Source organism: Mesoplodon densirostris, chromosome 1 (genome assembly GCF_025265405.1).
Source record: "Mesoplodon densirostris isolate mMesDen1 chromosome 1, mMesDen1 primary haplotype, whole genome shotgun sequence".
In the NCBI taxonomy this organism is placed as follows: domain Eukaryota; kingdom Metazoa; phylum Chordata; class Mammalia; order Artiodactyla; family Ziphiidae; genus Mesoplodon; species Mesoplodon densirostris.
In genome coordinates, this window is record NC_082661.1 from 201798506 (window position 1) to 201822948 (window position 24443).

At 42.0% G+C, this 24443-nt stretch overlaps 1 protein-coding gene across 1 annotated transcript; it reads right to left on the reverse strand.

The window, feature by feature from the left end:
• Nucleotides 1–122: 122 nt before the first annotated feature.
• On the reverse strand, nucleotides 123–24201 carry TMEM192 (transmembrane protein 192). Its single transcript, XM_060093569.1, has 6 exons — nucleotides 24051–24201; nucleotides 17218–17364; nucleotides 11997–12261; nucleotides 8770–8904; nucleotides 2935–3037; nucleotides 123–2615 (listed from the first exon to the last, which is right to left on the reverse strand). Exons 1-6 carry the CDS (start codon nucleotides 24057–24059, stop codon nucleotides 2477–2479), a joined length of 798 nt encoding a protein of 265 aa, XP_059949552.1. The 5' UTR covers nucleotides 24060–24201; the 3' UTR covers nucleotides 123–2476.
• Nucleotides 24202–24443: the final 242 nt, after the last annotated feature.

Here is a 24443-nt window from a genome sequence, read left to right on the forward strand (position 1 = left end):
TATCCTTATATATAAAAGAAGATGTTTGTTAGAAAAAGAATATCCCAGGAGAATAATAAGCAAAAGACTTACACATGTACATCACAAAAGATTTGTAAAAGGCCAAAGAATACGGGAAAAAAGCTCTAATCCATTAGTATTCAAAGAAATGCAGTAAGTCATGATGCTATTGTCATTTGAAATAAAATCCCCAAATTAACAATATAGAAATACAATACAGATATATACATATATGCCCATGATAAAATGTTACTTTACCCATCCTAGTTCAGCGCCATATACTCTGCCACCCACTTTCCTACACCACACTGGCAGTCTGCTCCTTCTGAAACTAAAACTGACTGCCACTTCCTTGCCTGGAACCCTTCAGTGGGCCCCATTCCACTGCAGGCCCCTTGGCCTAGAGAGCATTAGGGTCCCCAGAATCTGCCACTGGTCATTCCTCCTCCAATGTCCAGCATCACCCTTTGGGCTCAAGCTATACACAGTGCAGATGATCATCTGTAGCTGTTCGACCTTCTTGTTTACTCATAAATTTCCCTGGAATACCTAAAGCCTTTCCCCCCAGGAAACTCTGACCTGGAGCCCCTACGGCACTTTGGGCTTATTGTCATCGTTTCACTTAGCACAGAGCCTGAAAATCCTAGTCCTCTCCTTAGAATGTAAGCCACAAGCTAGGACTGTCTTGTTAATTTTTGTGTCCACCGTGCTAGCACAGTATCTACTTGGTGCGCAGAATGATTAACATTTAAATTGTTTTGTTCATTCCTTTCATTTTCTTTTATTGTTTGAAATGTTCAGAATTGAGTTTAGAAAAGAGTGTTGGTGATTATACAGACAGCCCATCAGAACTTGAGTATTCTAACTTTTTAACTATACCTTTCTCTGTAAACCAATGTTCATCACATAAACCTTAGAAACTGACTGTAGATCCAAACTGAATTTAAAAGTAAATGAGAATTAATCATCTACCACATGTATTTTCCCTAAGGAAAACAGCTAAAGGCAAAAGCTCTTGCAGAACATAGAGACAGGTTTTCACAGAAGGCAGTGGCTTTGAGACATATTAAAAAGGAAGGAAAAAAGAAAAAAAGAGAGGAAGGAAAAGTCAGGAAACTTGGATACAATCTTAACTTTAAAAATACAATTTTGGCTTTAGTTTGTGAATGTTTGCAATTTGGAGACTCAATGGTATTGACTACAGGTGACACACAATCACCTTGACCTCAGCAGAAAACCTTGAGAATGCTCCGCAATGGCTGTATCTAAAGGAAACAGATGTTTGCCCTTCAGATGTATGGTATGACTCAGTGAACACATCCCTTGCCAAATAGTTATGTATAGCTCAAGGATTTTTAAATCAAATATTGATTATTCAGCTAAATAAAAAAAAAATTCAGCAGCATACATAATCACACATATCCCCTTCCCTCATGTTAAGCTTTCACACAGAAGGCTTTCTGAGGCAGCATGTAAAGGTGCCAAAAGCAAAGTGATACATGAAAAGGGCATGCTAGGAAAACTGGAGAAAAAATGCCATTTACTCATAAATATGCTTCATTTTATCTGGAGAATTATATATGTTTACTATCTATATATAGGTTGATATGACATTTTTTTTCCATCATAAATTTTAAGTATAATCCAAGACTAAAAAACATATTCTTTTTTTCTTTCAAACTTAAAGCTACAGAAGACCCCTTTCCTATCACTGAACTTATTGATCCAAAGACAGTCAATACTGAAATACATGGCTACCTCTCAAAGAAGGGCCAAAATAAAGAGAAAGCCTGAAGTCTTCTCTAACTATTTCAGCTGCTGCCAATGGCAGGTGCTCCTGCTTTTCACAAGCAGCACTGGTCGGTCTAATGCTGGTCCAAGTAATCTTCAAATCTTATTTCTGGCGAATGGAAACCTGTAGGGGCTGCAAAGTAAATCATCCAGTGAGACCTTGGTCCTACAGTGATGAAATTCTTATAAAAGCTATAAGGGCCAAGGCCATCCAATACCACACAAACATATAAAATACATAAGGCTCCATGTGAAAAAACACTAACCATGAGCAATGATGACTTCTCTCACCAGTATAAAAGTGGGAAAAACTCAAGCCCAATTTTAAAGATTGTCATTTCAGACTTCCTCTATAAAAAGCCAAATTATTACCAGGTCCCAATGAGTATGGAAGAAGTGTTGGTCAAGGAGATGTTTAATCTATACCTTTGATCCTAGGATAAACCAGGCAGTTAAATAATTTCAAAATGTGCAAAACAGACATTCCCCTTGAGTTCGAAAGGCGCTACAAAGTGTCTTTCAAATGATCCACGAGTCCAACTTATTAAACAGCCACACAGGTGAGAACCAAATTCAGGTTTCCAACAGAAATTGTAGAATGTTACTTGGCAAAGCTGCATTTCTCTAAGACAGCTTGTCAGGTGGCCGGTCAGTCTAAATTACTCTGGCTCCTCTGGAATTGCTGTCAAATCCCACTTGGCTGAGAGCTGAGGTCAGAGGACGTGAAGGCCAGCAGACGCTGGCTGAGCAGGGCATTGTGCCGCTTCAGGTACACTATGATGTCTCCCTGCTTCTCCACAATCTCTTCCAGGCTTGAGAGAGTCCTGCACAGAACCAAGGTATTCATGAGTTACACATGTTCACCAAAAGTCTCTTTGCAAATGGATCTCTACTAGTTTTCAGTACAGCACGTTATATCCGTTACTTTTTCTTAGATTTTATAAGCCAAGGCAATATCCCCAAATGAGATTCTTTCTTTAGACTTGGTTTCACCACAGCTGAGAGGAAGTAAACAAATCAAACATAGTTGTAAACATATTTTAGCATATGCAGAGTCCTAAACTCCAAGCATCAGAATGGTCTCTAGATTTCCAGATGGAATAAACTTAAATCTCTTTCACTAATCTTTTACTCCACACTTACCTGAATCCAGTCTCTGAGGTAATATTGCTGGGGTAAGCATAGATTTTTTCTTCTTCAAGTACATCAGGCTGTGGCTTGGCTTTATTAAATTTTCGAATTTTCACTAAAATAATAAAGTCATTATTGTCAGGTTATCCAATCACGAAAAATTTTCTAATTCCATTTATTCAAATTTCATTAGTAATTGGCTATTCAAGTAATATGCAAAAAAAAAAAAACAGTTCATAAAGGGAATTAACAAATAGGGAAAATGTGCTAAAAGGGAATGGAAATGCTGATGCAGAGGCAGGAGAAGAGTCAGGAAAGAGCCATCAGCGCTCATTACCGGAAGCGAAGACACGTGAAAGAGCCAGGGAATTCGGCGACCTGGAGGCCACTGATGAACCTGAAGCCCTAATCCCAACATGAGTGTCCTTGGAGACATGACCTTTGGTGACGTAATCAAAGTAAGAGCAAAGTAATGGGGGCGGTGCTGATCTGAGAGATGAAGGGACACCAGGAATGTACAGAGCAAAGGCCACGTGAGGACACAGCGAGAGGCAGCCACCTACACACCAAGGAAGAAGCCTCTGGAGAAGCCAGGCCTGTGACACCCTGATCTCAGAGGTCCAGCCTCCACAACTGAGAGAAAATAAGTTTGTGTGTCTTAGTCACCCAGGCTGGGTATGTGCTCTGGCAGCCCCAGCAGCCTAATGCACGTGGGTAGAAGTCTGCTGCAGAGAGTTGAATAATCACACACAACAAGGCTGTTGTTCCCAACCTCGCACGTTTGGCTACAGACTGAGCCGAACAATCTGCATGTCTGAGTAAGAGCCACTGTCCGGGGGCCCTGCCCAACCTGCGTAATAACCCTGGGACATGGCTGGAATGAGCACTCCCACCACAGATGGTGACAAGGGGACAAGAGAAAGGGCTGAGCCAGGCCTCAGTGATGGCAGTGACTATCCAATGAGACTGGCCTTGAGAATTGTTCGTGCAGCTCCAAATGGGTCAAGTATTCAACACGTGGGAAGGGGGAGGGGAGGTGGGTTAGGCCCCAGGACAATTTTTAAAAACTCCACATATGATTCTTTCCTTTCTTGTAACAACCCTTGAGATATAATTCACATACAATGCAATTCCTTCAAAGTGTACAATTCAATGGTTCGGTACATTCAAACAGTTGTGCAACCGTCTCCACAATAAATTTTAGAACATCTTGTCACCCCAAAAAGAAGCCTGGGATCCATGAGCAGTCACCCTCTAGGTACCCCCACCTCCAGGACTAGGCAACCACTAATGTGTTCTCCTTCTCTATAGATGTGCCTGCTCTGGGCATTCCAAGTACACAGAATCATACAATATTTACGACTGGCTTTTTTTTCTCTCAGCATAATGCTTTCAAGGTTCATCCATACTGTGTCAGTGCTTCATTCCACTATTCCTTCCTTTTTGTGGCTGAATACTATCCTCTGTATGGATAGAACACCTTTTGTTAGTCTAGTCATCACTTTATCTTAACACCATTTAGGTTGTTTCCACTTCTGGCTGCTATAAATAATGCCACTTGGAACACCTGTGTAAAAGTACACATGGACCCAGAAGTGCATGTGCTGAGTCATATGTTCAACCTGTCATGGAACCGCCAGGACCCACAGATGATTCTGATGTGACCCTCAGATGAGAATGAGGCTGAAGAAGATTAAACAAAGAGGTTAAAGAGAAATGTGAGAAGGTTCGGAGACATGCAGAGGGTTCATCAGAAAGGACCAGAAGGAAGTGGGCAGTGAGATGCCAAAAGAACCAGTGAGGGAATGTAACAAGAAGCCCTTGATTTTTAGGTGGTGGCCAAGAGAGTTAGAAATGAGAAGCCCCTCACACAAAAACAGACACACACAGACCAATGAAACAGAACAGAGGACACAGAAATAAACCCACATGCTTATGGTCAATTAAGCCATGACAAGGGAAGCAAGAATATACAATGGAGAAAAGAATCTCTTCAATAAGCATTGCTGGGAAAACTGGACAGCTACATGTAAAAAATGAAATTAGAACATTCTCCAATACCATATACAAAAATAAACTCAAAATGGATTAAACACCTAAATGTAAGGCTGGAGACTATAAAACTCCTAGAGGAAAACATAGGCAGAACACTCTGACATAAATTGCAACAATGTTTTTTTGTATCCATATCCTACAGTCATGGAAATAAAAGCAAAAATAAACAAATGGGACCTAATGAAACTTAAAAGCTTTTGCACAGCAAAGGAAACCATAAACAACATAAAAACAAAACCTACAGAATGGGAGAAAATATTTCCAAACCAGGAGACCAACAAGGGATTAATTTCCAAAATATACAAACAGCTCATACAGCTCAATATAAAAAAAAAACCAAACAACCCAATCAAAAATTCGGCAAAACTCCTACACAGACATTTCTCCAAGAAGACATCAAGATGATCAACAGACACATGAAAAGATGCTCAACATGGCGAATCAGAGAAATGCAAATCAAAACTACAATGAGGTATCACCTCACACCAGTCAGAATGGCCATCATCAAAAGTCTACAAAAAAAAGTCTATAAATACAAATAAAATAAAATAAAATAAATAAAATAAAATAAATAAAATAAAAAGTCTACAAATAATAAATGCTGGAGGGGGTGTGGAGAAAAGGGAACCCTCCTGCACTGTTGGTGGGAATGTAAATTGGTACAGCCACTATGGAGAACAGTATGGATGTTTGTTAAAAAACTAAAAGCAGATTTACCATATGATCCAGCAATCCCACTCCTGGGCATATATCCAGAGGAAAAACATGGTTCAAAAGGATACATGCAGGGGACTTCCCTGGTGGCGCAGTGGTTAAGAATCTGCCTGCCAATGCAGGGGACACGGGTTCCAGCCCTGGTCTGGGAGATCCCACGTGCAGCGGAGCAACTAAGCCCATGCGTCACAACTACTGAGCCTGTGCTCTAGAGCCCTCGAGCCACAACTACTGAGCCCACGTGCCACAACTACTGAAGCCTGTGCACCTAGGGCCTGTGCTCCGCAACAAGAGAAGTCACTGCAATGAGAAGTCCTCGCAATGCAATGAAGAACAGCCACCACTCGCCACAACTAGAGAAAGCCTGCACGCAGCAACGAAGACCCAATGTAGCCAAAAATAAATAAATAAAAATAAATAAATCTGTTTAAAGAAAAAAAGGATACATGCACCTCAATCTTCATCGCAGCACTTTTTACAAGAGCCAAGACATGGAAGCAACCTAAATGTCCATTGACAAATGATTGGATAAAGAAGATGTGACACATATATGCAATGGAATATTACTCAGCCATGAAAAAGAATGAAATAATGCCATTTACAGCAACATGGATGGTGGATGGACCTAGAGATTATCATACTACGTGAAATAAGTCAGACAGAGCAGGACAAATATCATATGATTATTACTTACATGTGGAATCTAAAATATGATACAAATGAACTTATTTACAAAACAGAAATAAACTCACAGACACAGAAAACAAACTATGGTTTCCAAAGGGGAAACGGGGTGTGCAGGGAGGGATAAATTAGGAGTTTGGGATTAACAGATACACACTACCATATATAAAATAGACAAACAACAAGGACCTACTATATAGCACAGGGAACTATATTCAATATCTTGTAATAACTTATAATCGACAAGAATCTGAAAAAGAATATATATCTGAATCATTTTTCTGTACACCTGAAACGAGTACAACACTGTAAATCAACTATACTTCAAAAAAAAAAAGATATGAATAGCCCCTTGGCTTCCGATGGCACAAGAACAGCACGCCCACCCAAGGGCAGACGGGGACTGAGTGCTGGGCTCCACCACGCAGGCCGGGAGAGCTCAACAAAACAGAAGATGGGGCCATCGGGGGCCAGGCGGGATGCCAAGAAGCCAGCTTCCCAGGACAAGTAAAGAACGCATCTCAAGGCGGGAGCGAGCCACTGTGTCCAGTGCAACTCAGGAGATGAAGGCTGAGACTCCACTGTCCCATGAGGCTTGCCTCTAAATTGGAGTTACGTTCATATGGCATCTCCTTATAATAGCGTCTTCCACATAATAACTCTAAGATAAATGAAGAATTAAGTTTCTTGAACTGGGGAAAAGGAAATAACAGTTACAGAATATTAAAGTAAAAGTTAAGAGGCAGAAATAAAAGACAATATAGCACAACAATATAAAAATGTCCATTTTTCAGACTCATCTTTGTGGGGTTTTTTTTCCTGAAGGTGTTCCACTTTTTTTTTAATTGAAGTACAGTTGATTTACAATGTTGTGATAGTTTCTGGTGTTTGTGGTTTTAAAAATAAATTAAATTGCATGCAGTCAGCATATATCAGACCACAGGCCAGGCAATAACACCAGTGCAATCTACATGGAATGAGAATCTTCCACTCTTCCTTTCCACAACAGTAAGCCAAGGAGAGCTCTCACTAAACCGCAGGACACTGGACATGGGCCTGCTGCCCCTTACAGTCCTTTCCTCCTGAGCTGAAGCCCGAACATCAGGGCTACTGGAAGGCTGGTAACTGAGTAGCATTTTTTGAATCCTTGCTTACTTTTAAACAAATGGAAAGCTAATCAAATCACCACAAAGCTTTTAAGTTTTCTTTTCCTAGTTTTTTCCTACAGAGGCAGTCAGGTGCCCAATGAAAAGAGTCCATCTTCACTTCTAGAGATTAACTACTTTACTGCAGACAAATTAGTCAAACTTAGATTAGAATTAGTATATCAAAGAATCTTGTCATGAAGAGCTACTATCAGCATTACCAAAACTAGGTATCTTTTAAATCTTTTTAATATAGAGAAGCAAGAAAAATGCATGTATCAGGGAATCAACCTTAAATTTTTTGTGATACACTGAACAAAGTCAACATTTGTCCTAGAAGCCGTAAGAGGCACAAAACAGTAAAATGAAATACAAGCTTTGGCCCATGTGACTTTTCCTCATAACTGAAGAAATAATCTCTTTCAAAATGGACAGATAAGGTATTTTATTGTCACAAAACAACTGTTGCTCAATGCCACCAAATTAGCTGCTATTACAGATTTCAGTGCATATCAGTACTGCAGCAGGAATGAAATCTTGTTTCTTCCAGGCTTGGATTTTTTTTCTCTTCAAGTATCCTTCCATCTATTTTTCATGTTAACATGTTTGAAGCTTATTTAATTTTACCACTGAGAGTTTTGAGAGACAACCAGAAAGAACAATCCTCAGACAGTTCTAAATTTAGAAAGAAGTGGGTTCTTAAATGGTTTATCAAAATCAAGTTTGGGCTAAATGCAGTTTTACATGTATTAACTTATTTACTTATTTTATTTTACTTTTATTTTGCCACACAGCATGTGGGATCTTACCCCTACCAGGGACTGAACCCATGCCCCCTTCAGTGGAAGTGCAGAGCCTTAACCACTGAACAGCCAGGGAAGTCCTATATTTAGCTATATTTTAATTTAAAGCCAGACTTACATCTCAGTTGCCTTTGAGGATGCAAAAGTTTGTAGATCTTTTTTATTTTTTCACTCTTTCTTTTTTTTTTTTTAATGGAAAGCCTTCATTCTAGTTGATAAGAATTTGTTGATGACACAACTTTAGAAATGCGACTCACCGGTATGTTCCTGGTGGTTTGAAATTAGAGGAGTCTGGATGTGGTCAGCAATGAGGTATGGGTGCTCAATAGGGTAACGGCCACGTAGAAAAGGTTTCCCGCCAGAAAGGTAATGGGCTGGGCTTCAGGTGGGGATGCGACCAGCAGTGAAAGGCCTTTCTATAAGAACAGGCTCCTTGTCATTCTCACCTGTGTACACGAGCAGGCACGTCAGGGAACAGACCAGCTCCACGGCCAGGGTAGCCAGAATGAGGTCCAGGTACAGCACGCTGGGCTCGGGGAAGGAGTGCTGCAGGCAGAGCAGGAGGAGGAGCGCCGTGCTGCCTGCGGGGAGGAGACTCAGCGTGGGTGCGTGGGCGGGGTTGGAGTCTCGGAGCTCGCACCGCCGCCGCCACCGCCGCAGCCCCCGCAGGGCTACCGCGAGGGCGCAGGCACCCACCCAGCTACGCGGCGACGAAGGAAGGTAGAGGATGGAAATCAAACATAACACGGCTAAGAGCAAATGATGCCCCATGACACAAATACGTAAGAATCTGGACTTTTTTAAAACTCAAGGAGTGAATTTCTACGAGCACCCGGTGACCCCTTCTGGTCATGCAGCACAGTAAAGGACGCGGCGAGTATCCAGAAAAAAGCCAGGGACACGCTGCTGACCTTGGACAGATGACCTAACACCTCCACTCCTCGTCTGAAAAATGGGGTGACAATAAATATGAGCTGTTTCTCCCCTGCTCAGCGTATCCATTATTTATTTTTGAAGACCATTTTAACCTCATTCTGCACTTACAGTCTGAAGACTGTCAAAGAAAAGTTTAGGGGCAGAAGTCATTCCTGTAGTGTTTTATCTTAGAATTTCCTAAAACTAACGTATTTATCCAAGTCTGATCAAGGCTGGGGAGATGCTCATTTGATTTACCTTCTGCTTCTTGGTACAAAGGGATGACTGTGAGCCAAAGAACCCTGTTTAAATAACCTCTCAGAAGTCCCTCTACACAAAGCAATAGTCCAGCACAAATCCCTAAGCCCTCCCCTTACACTCACAAATGTCACAGTGTCTTAGCATGTTGACCAATAGCTCAATTTATGAATTAGTTTTGTGTACAAGACAAATATAACTTTACAGCTTTAGGGAGAGGAAAAAACTAGGGAAAAACCTCTGCAGGGAAAGTGAACACAGTTTCCAGAGGATTTCTGATGCCCTGAGCAAGGCCTGTGTCAGCAGTGTGGCAGGTCACAGGGTGAACTTGCAGGCTGGCAGCAGAGACTGCAGAAGTAAGACATTCCCCTGAATGGTAAGCACTGTGGACATCATGAGAGCACCCTGCCCAGCACCATGTCTCCAAGGGTCAAGTTTTCGCTTCAATGAAAAGAACAACTAAATAGGGAACTTGTTATGCAGCTAATAACATTTGATAGAGTTCAGGATGTATTTCGATCTAAGGAAGGAGAACAGATAAATCAGATAAATATTTTCAACTTATTGGGAAGGAAAGCAAAGCCCCTTCTCCCATCTCCACAAAATAAAGTAAAATCAATTTATTTTTCTCTCTGCAGAGAATAACAAGCATCAGGATGAAGCCAGACAATACCCAGCAATACTATCACAGGCAAAAAAAAAAAAAGAATGGTTACACCCTTCGGATTAGCTGGAAGTTCTATATCCTCATAGATTTACCTTCTTTTTCTTCAAATAAGAAAAAAAATATTTAAAGAAAACAGAAACAAAGTAAACACCTGCTCCAATTCTCCTGGATTTTCTGGGTCCTTATATGAGTAACTTAAAAGTGATGCCATCTGTGATTAAACTGAGGGTCCAATTGTTTAGAAACAGACTGTGATTAAGGGTCACATGTGTAGCAATAATTTTAAAGTCAGAGGAAAGGCAAAGATTAGACAATCTCTTGGTGGGCCTCAAAAATACTATTTCCAGACCATCAGTGGAGAAACTGAACATTATTTTGGTCAGTATACAAATAGGTTTCTGCTTTTCTCTTTGTCAGAGGCGCAAAGATTATAGGGACATCTTCTGGCCAAAAACAAGTACTGCAGTCAGCAGTAGAAGTAGAAACCGCACTCTTCCTCTGGGGGCAGTAAAGGCCGCCCCTTGGAGATGCTTCAAGACCAGCCATTCCAATACAATGCTTCTTTCTCTGCAACCGCTGGGCCCTCCCGCTCCCATTGACAACCTCGCTGAGCAGATGAATTCACAGCCTGCCCTTTAAGAAAATGCACTACCAGAACACAGGAAAAACATTAAATTCTGTAGAGCTGTTTTTTCTGGGGAAAAATTAATTTCTAATTTGGTTTTAAAATGTTCAAACATTTATTCTGGACTCAAATTGAAAAAGAGGGCTTTTTAGAAAAGGTAGAAACCTTGACAATTAGGCAAAAATACCTAAAGAAGTTCAATTTAATTCCATTAAGCCTTTAAATTGTCTACATCCTGGATGGACTTTCTGACCTTGCCTTCATAAATTGTTTTCCAGGTTTTCTGTTTTAGTAATACATCTTATTATATAACAGTCTTTCTCTTACTGCGAGAAAAGTACCGAGCTTCATTTAAAATAAAACAATCCCCTCTTATCCTACAAGTATCAACTAGCGTCAGCTGTATATCTCCTTGAGATGAGTAAGTCTGCTAGTATCAAAAGGGGGAAAAAAGTCCACATTTCACACAGGGGTATCTTGCTCATAATGAAGGGGACAGAAAATTCTACCCCAAAATATGCCTTCTTTGTCTTAAGGATTATTTTAAGCTGATTATTTTTAAGAAACGGCAGACACAGATGAAGCTCTGAAAACCAAGTAGGAGTTACCTTTTATAAGAGGCATTTACAATTATAAGGGAAATCTCCATTTGTAAGGTTATATCCCTCTCTGTACCAGGATGACTCTAAATCTGTAGGAACTCTAATCAATGCAGAAGGCAAGCATAACAAACTTACCCTTGTTTACTGTGCTTTTCCTGGTCACCTCCCAGAACTATTGCCCCTCCCCCAACCCTCCCCATCTTCTTTGGTCTTTAGCTGGAGATATTATTTAAGAGGGTGGCTTAGGCCATTGTGGAGTTACTCAGTTTTCCTGGGTCTCTCCCATGTATACAGGAGGTATAATGTTATTAAACTTCTATTCGTTTTTCTCCTGTTAATCTGTCCTTTATTGGTGGAATCTCAGCCAAGAACCTAGAAGGGTAGAGGGAATATTTTTCCTCCCCTACATAACAAATACAGATTTCAAAGGGAAATATAAGAAAAACTTCAAGACATTAAGGTGATCCTAATTTTAGTGGCCACATCACTCTCACAAAAATGAGAGCATGTATTTGATTATGAAATCAAACTTAACATTTTCTTTCTGCTGTCATTTATTACATTCAAGCAAGCCGCCAAATAGCTGAGTGAGACAACTGGGCTTACCAGTGGAGTGTATCATCAGCGCAAGGCTTTTAAGATGCCTTGTTGACCGGTAGATCTTGTTATAGCCTCGGTTTCTTACTTTGCTGTGGTGATACTGGATGTATCGTTCAAGGAGGAAATGCAGAATCCACAAAATAACTTTTCCCAGGATTATGACTGTCTGAACTTTCAGTGGGTTGGTATAGTTTCCTGGGCACTTGTCCTCAATTGGATTGGGGTAAGAACAAAGCACACCTGTTAAAAATGCTAAAATAACAAACACAATCTGGTGGAAAGGAAAACAGTAGAATTAATATTCAATATTTGGATTTAAGAAACAATAATGACCATCCCCAGCACATATTCTTATACCTATGACTTTCAGTATCCTACTTTTATGAGTTTAAAAATACTTTCTTTTTCGCCATTTTTACAAACTTTTTAAACAGATAATCTGGAGAAAAATTTGCAGAAAATTTGGGAAACAGATAAAATCACAAATAAGAAAATAAAAATCACCCTAAATCCCATCTAACAAAGATGAGTACTTAATGTTAAATTCAATTTCCTGCCCACTTCTCTTTTATTAAAAATAGTAAAAACAGTTAATTTAGCACCTCAAAACTAATAAAAATTGTGAATTAAAAAAGTTTATTTCTAGCTTCAGTTTTAAGAGAACAAGAATAACTATCCAATTAGATTGACAAAATTTTAAAAGATTGATGTCAACATATGGGCAAACAGACAGTCTCATAAAATGCTGACTGGTCTGGGAAGTGCTGCTGAAAAATAATTTGGAAATATCTTGACCCAGAAATCCTACCTTAGGACCCTATCACTCAGAAGTAAAAGCACAGTACCTAGGATATATGGACACATGTATTTACTGCAGTGTTCTCTGTATTTGAAAAAGACTGTAAATTGCCCAAGTATATGTATGCATCCATAGCAGAATATTTGAATAAATTAAGGTATACCCACTAACATAATAGAATGTTATTCAGCTATAGAAGAATTAACTAGGCAACTTCCCCCGTGGCACAGTGGTTAAGAATCCTCTTGCCAATGCAGGGGACACGGGTTCAATCCCTGGTCTGGGAAGATCCCACATGCTATGGAGCAACTAAGCCCGTGTGCCACAACTACTGAGCCTGTGCTCTAGAGCCCACGAGCCACAACTACTGAGCCCTGGTGCCACAACTACTGAAACCCGCATGCCTAGAGCCCGTGCTCAACAACAAAAGAAGCCACCACAATGAGAAGCCCCTGCACCACAATGAAGAGTAGCCCCTGCTCTCGTCACAACTAGAGAAAGCCCAAGTGCAGCAACAAAGACCCAACACAGCCAAAAAAAAAAAAAAAGAATTAACTAAAGCTCTATGTATTAGTTTGGGTGGATATCTATGACATGTTAAGATTAAAGAAAGTAAGGTGTAAAGTAGTAGTTCAAAGTGTGGTCTCCAGACCAGTTAGAAATGTAAATTCTCAGGCCCCAAATCAAAATCTCTGGGAGTGTGGCCAGTAGCCTGTAGTGTAATAAGCCTGCCAGGGTGTCTGGTGCATGCTCAAGTTTGAGGAACACTGCTGTTGAGTAATAAATACTGTATTATCCAATCTTTTCTTTTTTGGAAATGGGGGACATCCTTTTATAACGTGGTAATCTTTTTGTATACATTTGTATGAACTTAACAAAAGACACCGAAAGAGATACAGTGAACTGACCCCATTTATTAACTCAGGGAGAAGGGGTAAAGCAGAGAAAAGGGAAGATTATATCTTTGTATACTTTGGTAATGATTTACTTGTTAACCATAAGGCAGTATTATTCTATAATTTTTTAAAAATCAAAGAAAATTTTAAATGCTGTCATTAGCATCCATCACCAAGCTTCCAATAGCAACCAATCTTAGAATGTAATAAATCTATTTAAAATTTATGTGGTTTGTCAAGAGCAGTAATATTTGCTATAGCAGCTCAAGATGCACATCTTCATAAAGCAAAAGTGGAAAAGTCAACATATTCCCTCTACTGTAATATACTGTACATTGAACCCAACTGATCCATTTTATACAAAGTAGTATATAAAGACATTAGTTTTTCTTGTTCTTTAACATAAGATTTTCTTAGTCCTAAAATTAGGGCAATCAATCCCACAGTATCGAAGGCAGGCAATTTAACGTAAAAAGTTTTTTTTAAGTGGGGTGTGTGTGTACTGTACATACATAAAGAGTATGTTATACTCTTTATATAATGTATAATTATATAATTTATAAATTATATCAATACAAAGAGGCACAAGGAAAGAAGCGCTTCAGCTGCTACCTGGGGATCAGGAAGCCATGGCAGAATCAGGCCACTTACTAGATCTACATGAGGAAAACAGGTGCACCTCTGTCCTCAATGCACTCAGTTCTGAGTGCAAGTCTTCCACAGTGCACCTCACTGGAGCAGCGGCTGGGCCAGTCCTCAACCACATCCACCCTCCTCATGAACACCCAAGGAGTGGCGAGAATCTGCCTTCTTTTGATCTTTCACATTGCAGCAAAGAACTACAGCCCCTAGTGTCTGAGACTACAGTAACCAAAATGAGGAAATAATTAACAGACTTGGAGCAGAGCCCCCAATAAGCCTGCAAGACCATTCATACATGTGCCTTGTTTTGTTTTTATGACGTTGAACTTTATTTATTTTTATTGAGGGATATAATTGACATAATGCTGTATAAGTTTAAGGTGTGCAATGTGTTGATCTGAAACATTCGTATATTGCAAAATGATGGCCACTGTAGCTTTAGCCAACACCTGTATCATGTCACATAATTACCATTTCTTTTTTGTGGTGAGAGCAGTTAAGGTACCTAGTCTCCTAGCAACTTTGAAATTTATAATATTACTGTTGACTATAATCACTATGCTATGCATTAGATCTCCAGGGTTTATTTATCTAGTGGTTGCAACACAGATTTTAAAAAATCCCCAGGGCCTCCCTGGTGGCGCAAGTGGTTGAGAGTCCGCCTGCCAATGCAGGGGATACGGGTTCGTGCCCCGGTCTGGGAGGATCCCATATGCCGCGGAGCAGCTGGGCCCGTGAGCCATGGCCGCTGAGCCTGCGCGTCCAGAGCCTGCGCGTCCGGAGCCTGTGCTCCGCAACGGGGGAGGCCACAACAGTGAGAGGCCCGCATACCGCAAAAAAAAAAAAAAAAAAAAAAATCCCCAGATATTTGTAATTTTATCATATAAAACATGGGGCAACAGTACACTGATTTCTCTGCTTAACACTATTTCCTAAGTGTAAATAAATAGATAAATTTCCATGTCAACATATATAGATTTATCTGTATCTTTTTTTGTTTTTATAACTGAAAAAGTAATATATGCATATGGTAAAAAATAAATTCAAATAGTACAAAAAGTAAACATTAAAATATATTAGGTGTCCCTTCCACTGAGGCGCTCAGTGCAACTAGCATTAAAAGGGTCTTGTGGGGCTTCTCTGGTGGCGCAGTGGTTGAGAGTCCGCCCGCCGATGCAGGGGACACGGGTTCATGCCCCGGTCCGGGAAGATCCCACATGCCGCGGAGCGGCTGGGCCCGTGAGCCATGGCCGCTGAGCCTGTGCGTCCGGAGCCTGTGCTCCGCAATGGGAGAGGCCACAACAGTGAGAGGCCCGTGTACCGCAAAAAAAAAAAAAAAAAAGGTCTTGTGAATGCTTCTGGAAATATTCTATTACAGAATACAGGAATAAACGTTAAAAGTTTCCAGTACCAATTCCAATGTGTGTGTGTGGGGGGAGGGGACGGCGGAGGGGGGCGGCAAATCTCTGACACCAACTGGGAGCTCGACTGGTGAAATGGGTGTCTTGATGAAGACAGCTCAACTCAATTCTGACACTACCTGAAGAGAGCATCAGATCCCATGGGTTGAAGGCTCAGTCCCACAAGACTGCCCTCACTTCAGATGCTAACTGCAAGTCCAGGTTGTCACCAGTGCTTCTTACCCACTGGCTACAAATCAGAGGTTCCCACAACCCCCTCCTTGGACTTTAGATACCACTTGCAAATCCAGGTTGTTACCTGCACTTCTGACTGACAGGCTATAAATCAGAGGTTCCCATCAACTCCTTCTTGGGTTCAATTAGTTTGCCAGACTGGCTCACAGAACTCAGGAAACCTGTTTACTCACCACATTACCAATTTATTACAAAGGATATTAAAAGACACAAATCAATAGCCCGGTGAAGACATACTTCCTGCCAGTTCCCAAACAAAGGAGCTTCTGTCCTGGTGGAGTTTGGGGGCCTGGCAGGTGGTTCATAACAAGTGTTCTAGCTCACCAGCCTGGAAGCTCTCTTAACCCCCTCCTTTTGGGTCTTTATGGAGGCTTCATTACATAGGCCTGGTTGATTAAATCATTGGCCATCGGTGGATGATTTAACCTCCAGCCCCTTTCCCATCCCCAGAGGCCAGGGCATGGGACTGAAATTTTGTTCCTGCTTGGTTCCCCTGGCAACAGCCCCCATCCTTAGGTGCTTTCCAAAGTCACCTCACCAACATAAATGCAGCAGTGGTGGAAAGGGGTTGTTATGAATATCAAGACACCCATTTCACCTTTATGACTTTGAAGCGATTTTAGGGACTGAGGACAAAAGACCAAAAATTATAACAAAAGATGCTCCATTGCTCTTATCACTCAGGAAATTCCAAGGGTTTTGGGAGCTGTGAGCCAGAAACCATGGATGAAGACCAAAGACATATGAGAACTATATTTTGATCATCTGAATGACCAAGTATATTTCTTGTAAGTCACAACATCACCCATATACACATTTCTCTCAACACCCTTTTAAAATGTACAAATAGGAACATTCTGTACACACCATTGTAAACCTCATTTTTTTCCATTCAACAATGAACCATGAAGGGTACACATCCACCCCAAGTTTCTCTTCTAAGTTTCTCTTTTAATATTGTATAAGCATTCCTTCATATGGACAGGACATACAAAGCATCTTCTGGATGGTGGCAGTTTGTAGTTTCTTCATATTACAGACAACATTGCTATCATAAACGATATCCTTACATGTGTGCAAATATGTCTACAATAAATTATCTGAAGTAGAGATATGAGTAAAAAAGTATGCACACTTTAAATATTAATAGATATAGCCAAACTGCCCTCTGAAGAGGTTATAAATTTTTGAAAAACATCGCCTTTGGATGGATCACTTTCTCCCAGTCAACTTACATGTATCAACAAGAGAAGATTTGCAATGATGACTGTAGGAAGAGGGTGGAATCTGGGCCTAAAATGAGCGTGTAATGAGTGATGTGGGAGATGCTGGGTGTCCAGGAGGGGGTCATCTTCAATACTTTGGATGAGATCCAAGGAACCCTGAGGTGCAGAAAAAAGGAAGCAAGCTATAATCACCACTCTCTGGATTATGTTTCCAAGACAAATCTACTAAACTATAAAGCTTTAAAATTCATTACACAAATTATAGACAAGAAAACACACTCCCTATCTAAAGCCAATTTTGAAAAAATACCATAAACTTCTTGATGACTACTGTAAACAAACTGGTAAAAACAATTATTAAAACAAGTAGAAGAAATCTTAATTTTTTATCTCCAAATGAGGTAAGACATAATGAGATTATGTATAAATAATCTCATTAATTATCAATTATTAATCTCATTAATCTCAAATAATTTCCTTCAAGCCCTCAAAACTTAGATATTGATTTATTTAACATTACACACACACACACACACACACACACACACACACATATATTTACATTTCTGGCTGTGCCATGCAGCATGTGGGATCTTAGTTCCCTTACCAGGGATTAAACCCGTGACCTCTACAGTGGGAAGCACAGTTTTAACCACTGGACCACCAGGGTAGTCCCCAACATTATTTATATTATTGATAAAACTAATTACATATGGTTGCAATTCTTAAACTGTATCTCGGTGTTCCACAAAATTTTGGAAAGCTGGTTGACACATTACTAAGAGATCTTAAACAAACTTTCAATCATGAGAGAAATATGTTAGAGTGTTAATAGAAACAGATCACCCTGATAGACCCTCGAGGAGATTTCAGTTTGTAGATACCAGATTCTCAATGAAAACAACTAGTTGCAATGTCACTGAAGTAGCCAGCAAAGGCTGAGCTGCAACCTCAACATCTTGTTAGCCATGTTTAAAGTTAGGGTCTTGACAGGAACAGCATCTTATGTATCTGGTGCATAAAACAAGCTCTCAGTCTCAGAGCCTTACTGAAAACTGTTACATATGAGGCACTGTTTCTGAGATAAAAGAATGTAAGACACAGTCCCTATTCAAAGGGAGATTACATTTTCATCGGGGAGGTTAGGATAAAGGCATGCAGGACTGAACAATATAAGAATGCACAATAGAATATAGTGTGAGTCATACTATGGGGCAGTACATAATAAATTAGCAAATGAATAGCACAAATGATGCAAAAAATTTAGGTTAGATAATTGCACGAGAACAAGAGGGAAATGAAAATTTAGTGGGAAAAGGGGAAGCCTGAGAATTGGATTTGGAGACAGAGGATATGGGCTCTTCACTTTGGAAGGGGTAGAGAGGGGGACCAATGGTGTAAGGGCAGGCTGCTGTGCACCAGGATTATAAAGATAACACAGCAATCTGGGAAATGACCAGATCTGGAATGGGCTTCTCAATTTCCACTCCCAGGCATTCAATGCTGCTGCAATTTTTTTATTCAATGCCTAGATAGCTTCCTGTTTAGTTTGCCATAACTCATGGAGCAATTCTGATGATTTCTATTCTCTTCAAGACTCCTCTGATTCTAGCTTTCTCAGTTAGCAGCTGTCCCACCTCTACGGCTCTTCCCTTAACTAATGTCCATGAACCTCTCCAGGCCATCCTTCCAGTCTCTGTGCCTCTTCATCCCTCCCCACCTGTCAAGTGTCTATCTTAGCAAAAATGCTGCCTTCTCTGATGCCTCAATGCTGTTCCTACTGCCTTTTTCATCTGACATTGTAGTTTTTATTTCTGCAAGTTTGAGTGGGTTTATTTTATACCTCCCATGTGTCTTTTTAACCTTTGGAACATACAGAAAACAGTTATAATAATTTTTAAAAATGTCCTTGTTTGCTATTTCTAGCATGTCATTTTTGAATCAGTTTTGACTCATTATGTCATATTTCCCTGCCCCTTTGCATGCTTGATCATTTTTTCCACTTTATTGAGATATAATTAACATGTCACATTGTGTAAGTTTGCATACCATGAGTTGATTTGATACACTTATATATTGCAAAATGATTACCACCATAGCATTACCTAGCACCTCCACTAAATCACATAATTAGCAATGCCTGGTAATTCTGGACTGGATGCCAGACATTGCAAAATTTACCTCTTTGGGTGCTGGACATTTTTGTATTCCTGTATTATTGAGCTTTGTTCTGGGATTCAGTTAAGTTACTTGAAACAGTCTGATCTTTTTGGTCTTTCTTTTAAGGTGCTTTCTTAGGTGGGACCATACCATGTTTGGTCTAGTGCTAATTATTCCCCACAAGTGAGGCAAGACCTTTCTGAAAACCTAATACCCTGTGATTATGAGGTTTCCAGTCTGGCTGGAAGAACAGGCACTACTCCTGGCCCTGCATGAAAGTACAGCTCCCTCTGGTCTTTCTAAGTGGTTTTTTCCCAGTCCTCAGGGAGTTTCCTCAGAGGCACGAAGAACAGGACTCAGCTGAATACCTGAGGGGACCCTGCACCTCTTCCGAGCTCTCCCTCTGTGCAGCGCTCTCCTTTCTGGGTTTTCTGTCTGGTGAACTCCAGCTGCTTCAGTATCCCCAGATTCAGCTCCATCTCCTCAACTCAGAGTCTACTGAAGCCCCACTTGGTCCCCCTTCCTCTGCCCACCCCGAAAACTCTCTCAAGGCAGTGAGCTGGGGCAATCACATGGCTCACGTCATTTGCTTCCCATCTCTCCAAGATCACTGTCCTTCATCGCCTGATGTCTATGATCTCAAAAAGTATTTTTTCATATATTTTTTGTTTTGTTTTGTTTTTTTGGGGTTTTTTTTTGCTTTAAAATATACTCTATTTTTTTCTCCAATTATAAAAATAATACATCATCCAAACAGATAGCTTAGGAAGCACAAAAATCCACCCAGGAAAACAACAAAAGCCCCTCCATCCCACCAGCCAGAGATAAGTGCTGCTGGTGTCTGTGACAAAGGCGCACCTGAGGCCGTGCACCATGTACAGATGATGCCTTTTAAGTCCGGGCAGAAGGCAGAAGAACTCACATTAGAAGAAAGGCTGCAATAAGGCTCCAAAGTTTCTGCACATAGAACAGTGGCCTTAAAGTCTCCTCCCCTTGATCATTTTTGATGCTGCAGAGCCCCACCCGGGGACACAGGAAGAGCACGTCCCAGCTCCCTGGGGACAGGGCTGGCCTCTCCTCTTCTCAGCCAGACGCCCATGTCCATGGCCACATGAGATGCCCCAGGGCTCCACGGGGCATAGCGGGGACCTGCAGGCAGGGACCCTGAGATTGTGGGTGCGACCACACATTCCAGAGCAGGCACCAGGAGACAGGGCTGGAGTCCCAGCTCTGCCGCCCACTGCCCTTGGACCAGGCAGTCTCTTGGGCCTCAGTTTCCTCATCTATAAAATGGGAATAACGCCTACCTCACGGGTTCTTGAAGGGACTAAATAAAACATGGGAAGCAGGTCACAGCACTGGCACATCTCAAGGGTCAATAAATGTCACAGTACCCATCACTCCTTCCCATTAACCTGCTTCGTGTCAACCCTGTGGCTCTCATTTTTAAAAAAAACTGTCCCTCTGAGCGCTGACCAAAGCCCAGGGGGTAAAGGGGAGGTTTATCCTATCCAGAGCCAACCTGAGTCTAGATCCAGCCAGGCCTGCCAGGTGACGAGAACCCATGAGCCAGGGGCCTGGACCCTGGACCAGAGAAGAGCAGACTGGTGAGGGCTCTGCCAGGGCCGTGTTCACGCTGCAGAGCAGACAGGGCCCAACAAAGGACGGGCCTGTGTGGAGGGGCCCCGTGGGGGGCACCGAGGCTACCCGGCAGACCTCGGGAGAAGGAAGCCCTTTCACTGGCCAAGCTGGAACCCTCCCTGCAAAACAATGAATCCCCCATCATTGTTTTGCCTTTAATCGCATTTTTAAACACTTGACAAACGAACATCTGTTCCCTGATATTTTGTCTTTGTGCGTCTGTCATCCTCAAAATGAAAGTCCGGAACCTTCTGCACTAATTTTAAAATCAGGCTGGACGTTTAGTCATGAACAAAGCTGCTTAAATTTCCCTCTAATTCTAAGTCTTCATGAAGTTTATCATAAGTAGGGTCATCATAAGAGAATTTCTGAATCATTCCAATCAACGATTCTAAGACCTTCATCTTTTTGCTGTCTTTCTCAGTGGTATAGCCGTGCAGGAGACATCTCCAAGCAAAAGCAAAACCTTGGTAGCACCCGATCTCAGATCCGATTCTAGCTCCATGTAACGTGCCATACTGTCTTCCTTCAATCATACCCAAACTACTTCCTTCTTCATAGCCTTCCTGATAACCTTCCCCGTGAAAGCGATCTTGGGAGGCGAAGTCCACTTCCGGGGGCGGCTGCGCCTGTTTTTTCATATATTATATACAGGTTTTTGGTTCTTCCAGGCAGAAGGAAGGACAAGGTATCAAAGTGGTTCGAATAAGGTGTGCTTCACAAGGTCAGGACTCTATATTATACTATGTTCTTTGTACCTTTAGTACCTGATACACAGCAGGTACTCAATACATGTGTTGAGTGAATGAAAGACGGCCCAACTTCTTGAACAGTTGGGATCTGGGAACTTTTTAAAAGGTAGCATTGAAACCCTGACTGTAAGACAATAGTCTACTTTATCTCCCACTCGTTCCCTTTCATGCACCTTCTCCTCTAGCCTGCATGAGCTTTCTGGAATGCCCCACAAATATCCTCTCTTATCTTTTTCAGAATCCAACTCATCTTTCAAAGTCCAACCAAAACTTATATTCTCTATAAAACTTGTCCTGCCGAGTGTTTTCTTTCTACTTTAAAACTCCTAAAAAATTACTGCCCATAATATTAATTTGGAATATTTCTTATGCTGCCTTGTATTGTTTCCTTTATGTGTATGCCTTTTGTTTTCCCTGACGACACTGAAGGGGCTTGGGGACAATATGGTTTCTATGTCACTTATTCAGTGTTCATGAAATACAATGTATTTGGTGACTACATCAAATACACTGCCCTTCGGAGCCTACAGGAAATGTGGGAAAACCATACAAACAGCACCCTCTGGAACTCACCATCTGCAAGTGAAGATAGCTGTTGTTTTTTCCACACCATCTCCTCCCTCTTCTTTTGTGACAATAGCTACTTCCTTTGGGGACCCAATGTCTACCTCTGCATTAAGTCTCAAGGGGAACATCCTTTGATGCTCTTCACCCTCCTCTGTCCTGGGGTGGTCATGGAACCAAAAAGGGCTGGGCCAATCCAACTCTCTCTCAGAGCAGCAAAGCAAACGGAGTCCATGTTTGAGGTGATCCATCCCAGGACAATTTCTGAAAGGACCCCTGTCTCTGGATCCCTTGAGCTGCCCTTGTTTGGATCCTTTCAGAGGCCTAGATGTTCATCTACCCTATATCCTTTCAAATAAATCCCTTTCTTCCTTAAAGTAGCCACAATTGGTTCACCCACTTGCAAACAAAGAACCGTTAACTAAAAAGCCTTTGCCTCTTTTAACTCATTTAGGTGTCTGGGCCTAAGACATGGCACACAGTTTTTAGCTTTCTACTGAGTGGTAGAAACCGTATCCACAAAATACCAAAAGCAGGCAACTTGCTCAGATCTAAAGCTATGTAGCTATTGGTGAAACATTACTCTCCAACTGTTTGGTGAAACATATTTCTAGGGTTGTACTAATCCTAACACTAAAAGCTACAGACCCAAGAACCCTGGGGCAGGTTAGCACAAACCAAGAAGCATTTACTGCACACGTTTTGATGAGTCTCTAATTTTCCTCTTACTCATTTTCTCCACACATTGTCAGTTCATGAATCTCACCCTTAAAAATTTTAGAAACAGTTTTTCTTTAAATATATATGTCTCAAATCTACTTCCAGGTGTTACAGTTAGCTTTCCATGTTCTCAACTGAAAAAAAAATAGAATTTTTTAGTCTTATCATTAGAAATTGTTCGGTCTTTATTTAGTCAAGATAACTGAACTATAGTCACTATTTGCACAAGAATCTAAGGTCTTGTGTAGGGCTGGAACTGTGTTTCATGTGTCTTGCCTGATGCACCTCATTCAGTGGTAGGATCACAGTAATATTCCTATTAATCTATTAACACAAATCAGTGCTTTAACTATCAACTTTGCATTTTTCAAGAGCAATAATTTTGTGCCAAAGGGTAACCCAGTTAATTTTGGGCACAAATACATGCTTTTCCTAAAAATGCTTTAATACATTTAAGCAAAGATTTTTGCAATTACTCTTCACTCTATACACTCCATACACTGTAACTAGTGCACTGGTTTTTTAGTAATCTGGTTTGGATCCATCTAAGTAAAGAGATTTAAAAATCCCTTCACTCCTACCATGCCTCGATTCAAAACATCACGACATTGTTTTTCTCCAATGTGGGTTTTCGGGTGATGATAACGACAGGTCTGCCGCAGCCGCTCCAAGTCACAGCTCTCAGGACCAAGGCCGGGGCCCAAGAGGAGGGGGACTCACCCCTGCGCCAGGGCGTCCAAGCGGCCCCGCGCGCAGGGCCCCGCTCGCACCGCGGGCCGCGCCAGTTCCAGGACCCGACACGCGCCCGCACAAAATAAGCCCGAGGCCGGCGTGGACCCCGACTCCGCCCCGGTGCCTCCTCCCACAACCCCGCGCCCGGGCAGACCCGCGCAGGAGGCGCCCCTCCGGCCAAGGCTGCCCCCACCCCCATGTCCGCCCAGCGCGCCCAGCACCGGAAGAGTGGGCTCCGGGCCTGTCGCTCGCCACCAGCATCTGCGCACTCACGTCCTCCATACTGCCCGCCGGCGGAGGCCGCAGCCCTACCGCCCAGCCTTCGCACCTGCGCCTGGCACCGCCTTCCGGGACCCGCCCCGGGACCCGCCCCTCGCTTTCAATTAGCCGAGGCGCAGAGGGCGTACCCCTCTTCCTCGCTCCAGGGCTCCACTGCCAGCGGCCTTCCAGGACCCGCCCCCTCGCTCCCGATTGGCAGAGGGGGCAGGATGGACTGGCCTCGCCTCTCGCTTACTATTGGCAGATGCCCCGACACCTAGATCCGGAATGGCCGAGGAGGAGGGGGACGTTATACTCCCTGAAGGCCAGCCTCCGGCCGCCGCTGCGTCTGAGAAAGCTGCTGTGCCTGGGGATCCCGCAACCTGCGCTCGCGTTCTAGGTTGGCTG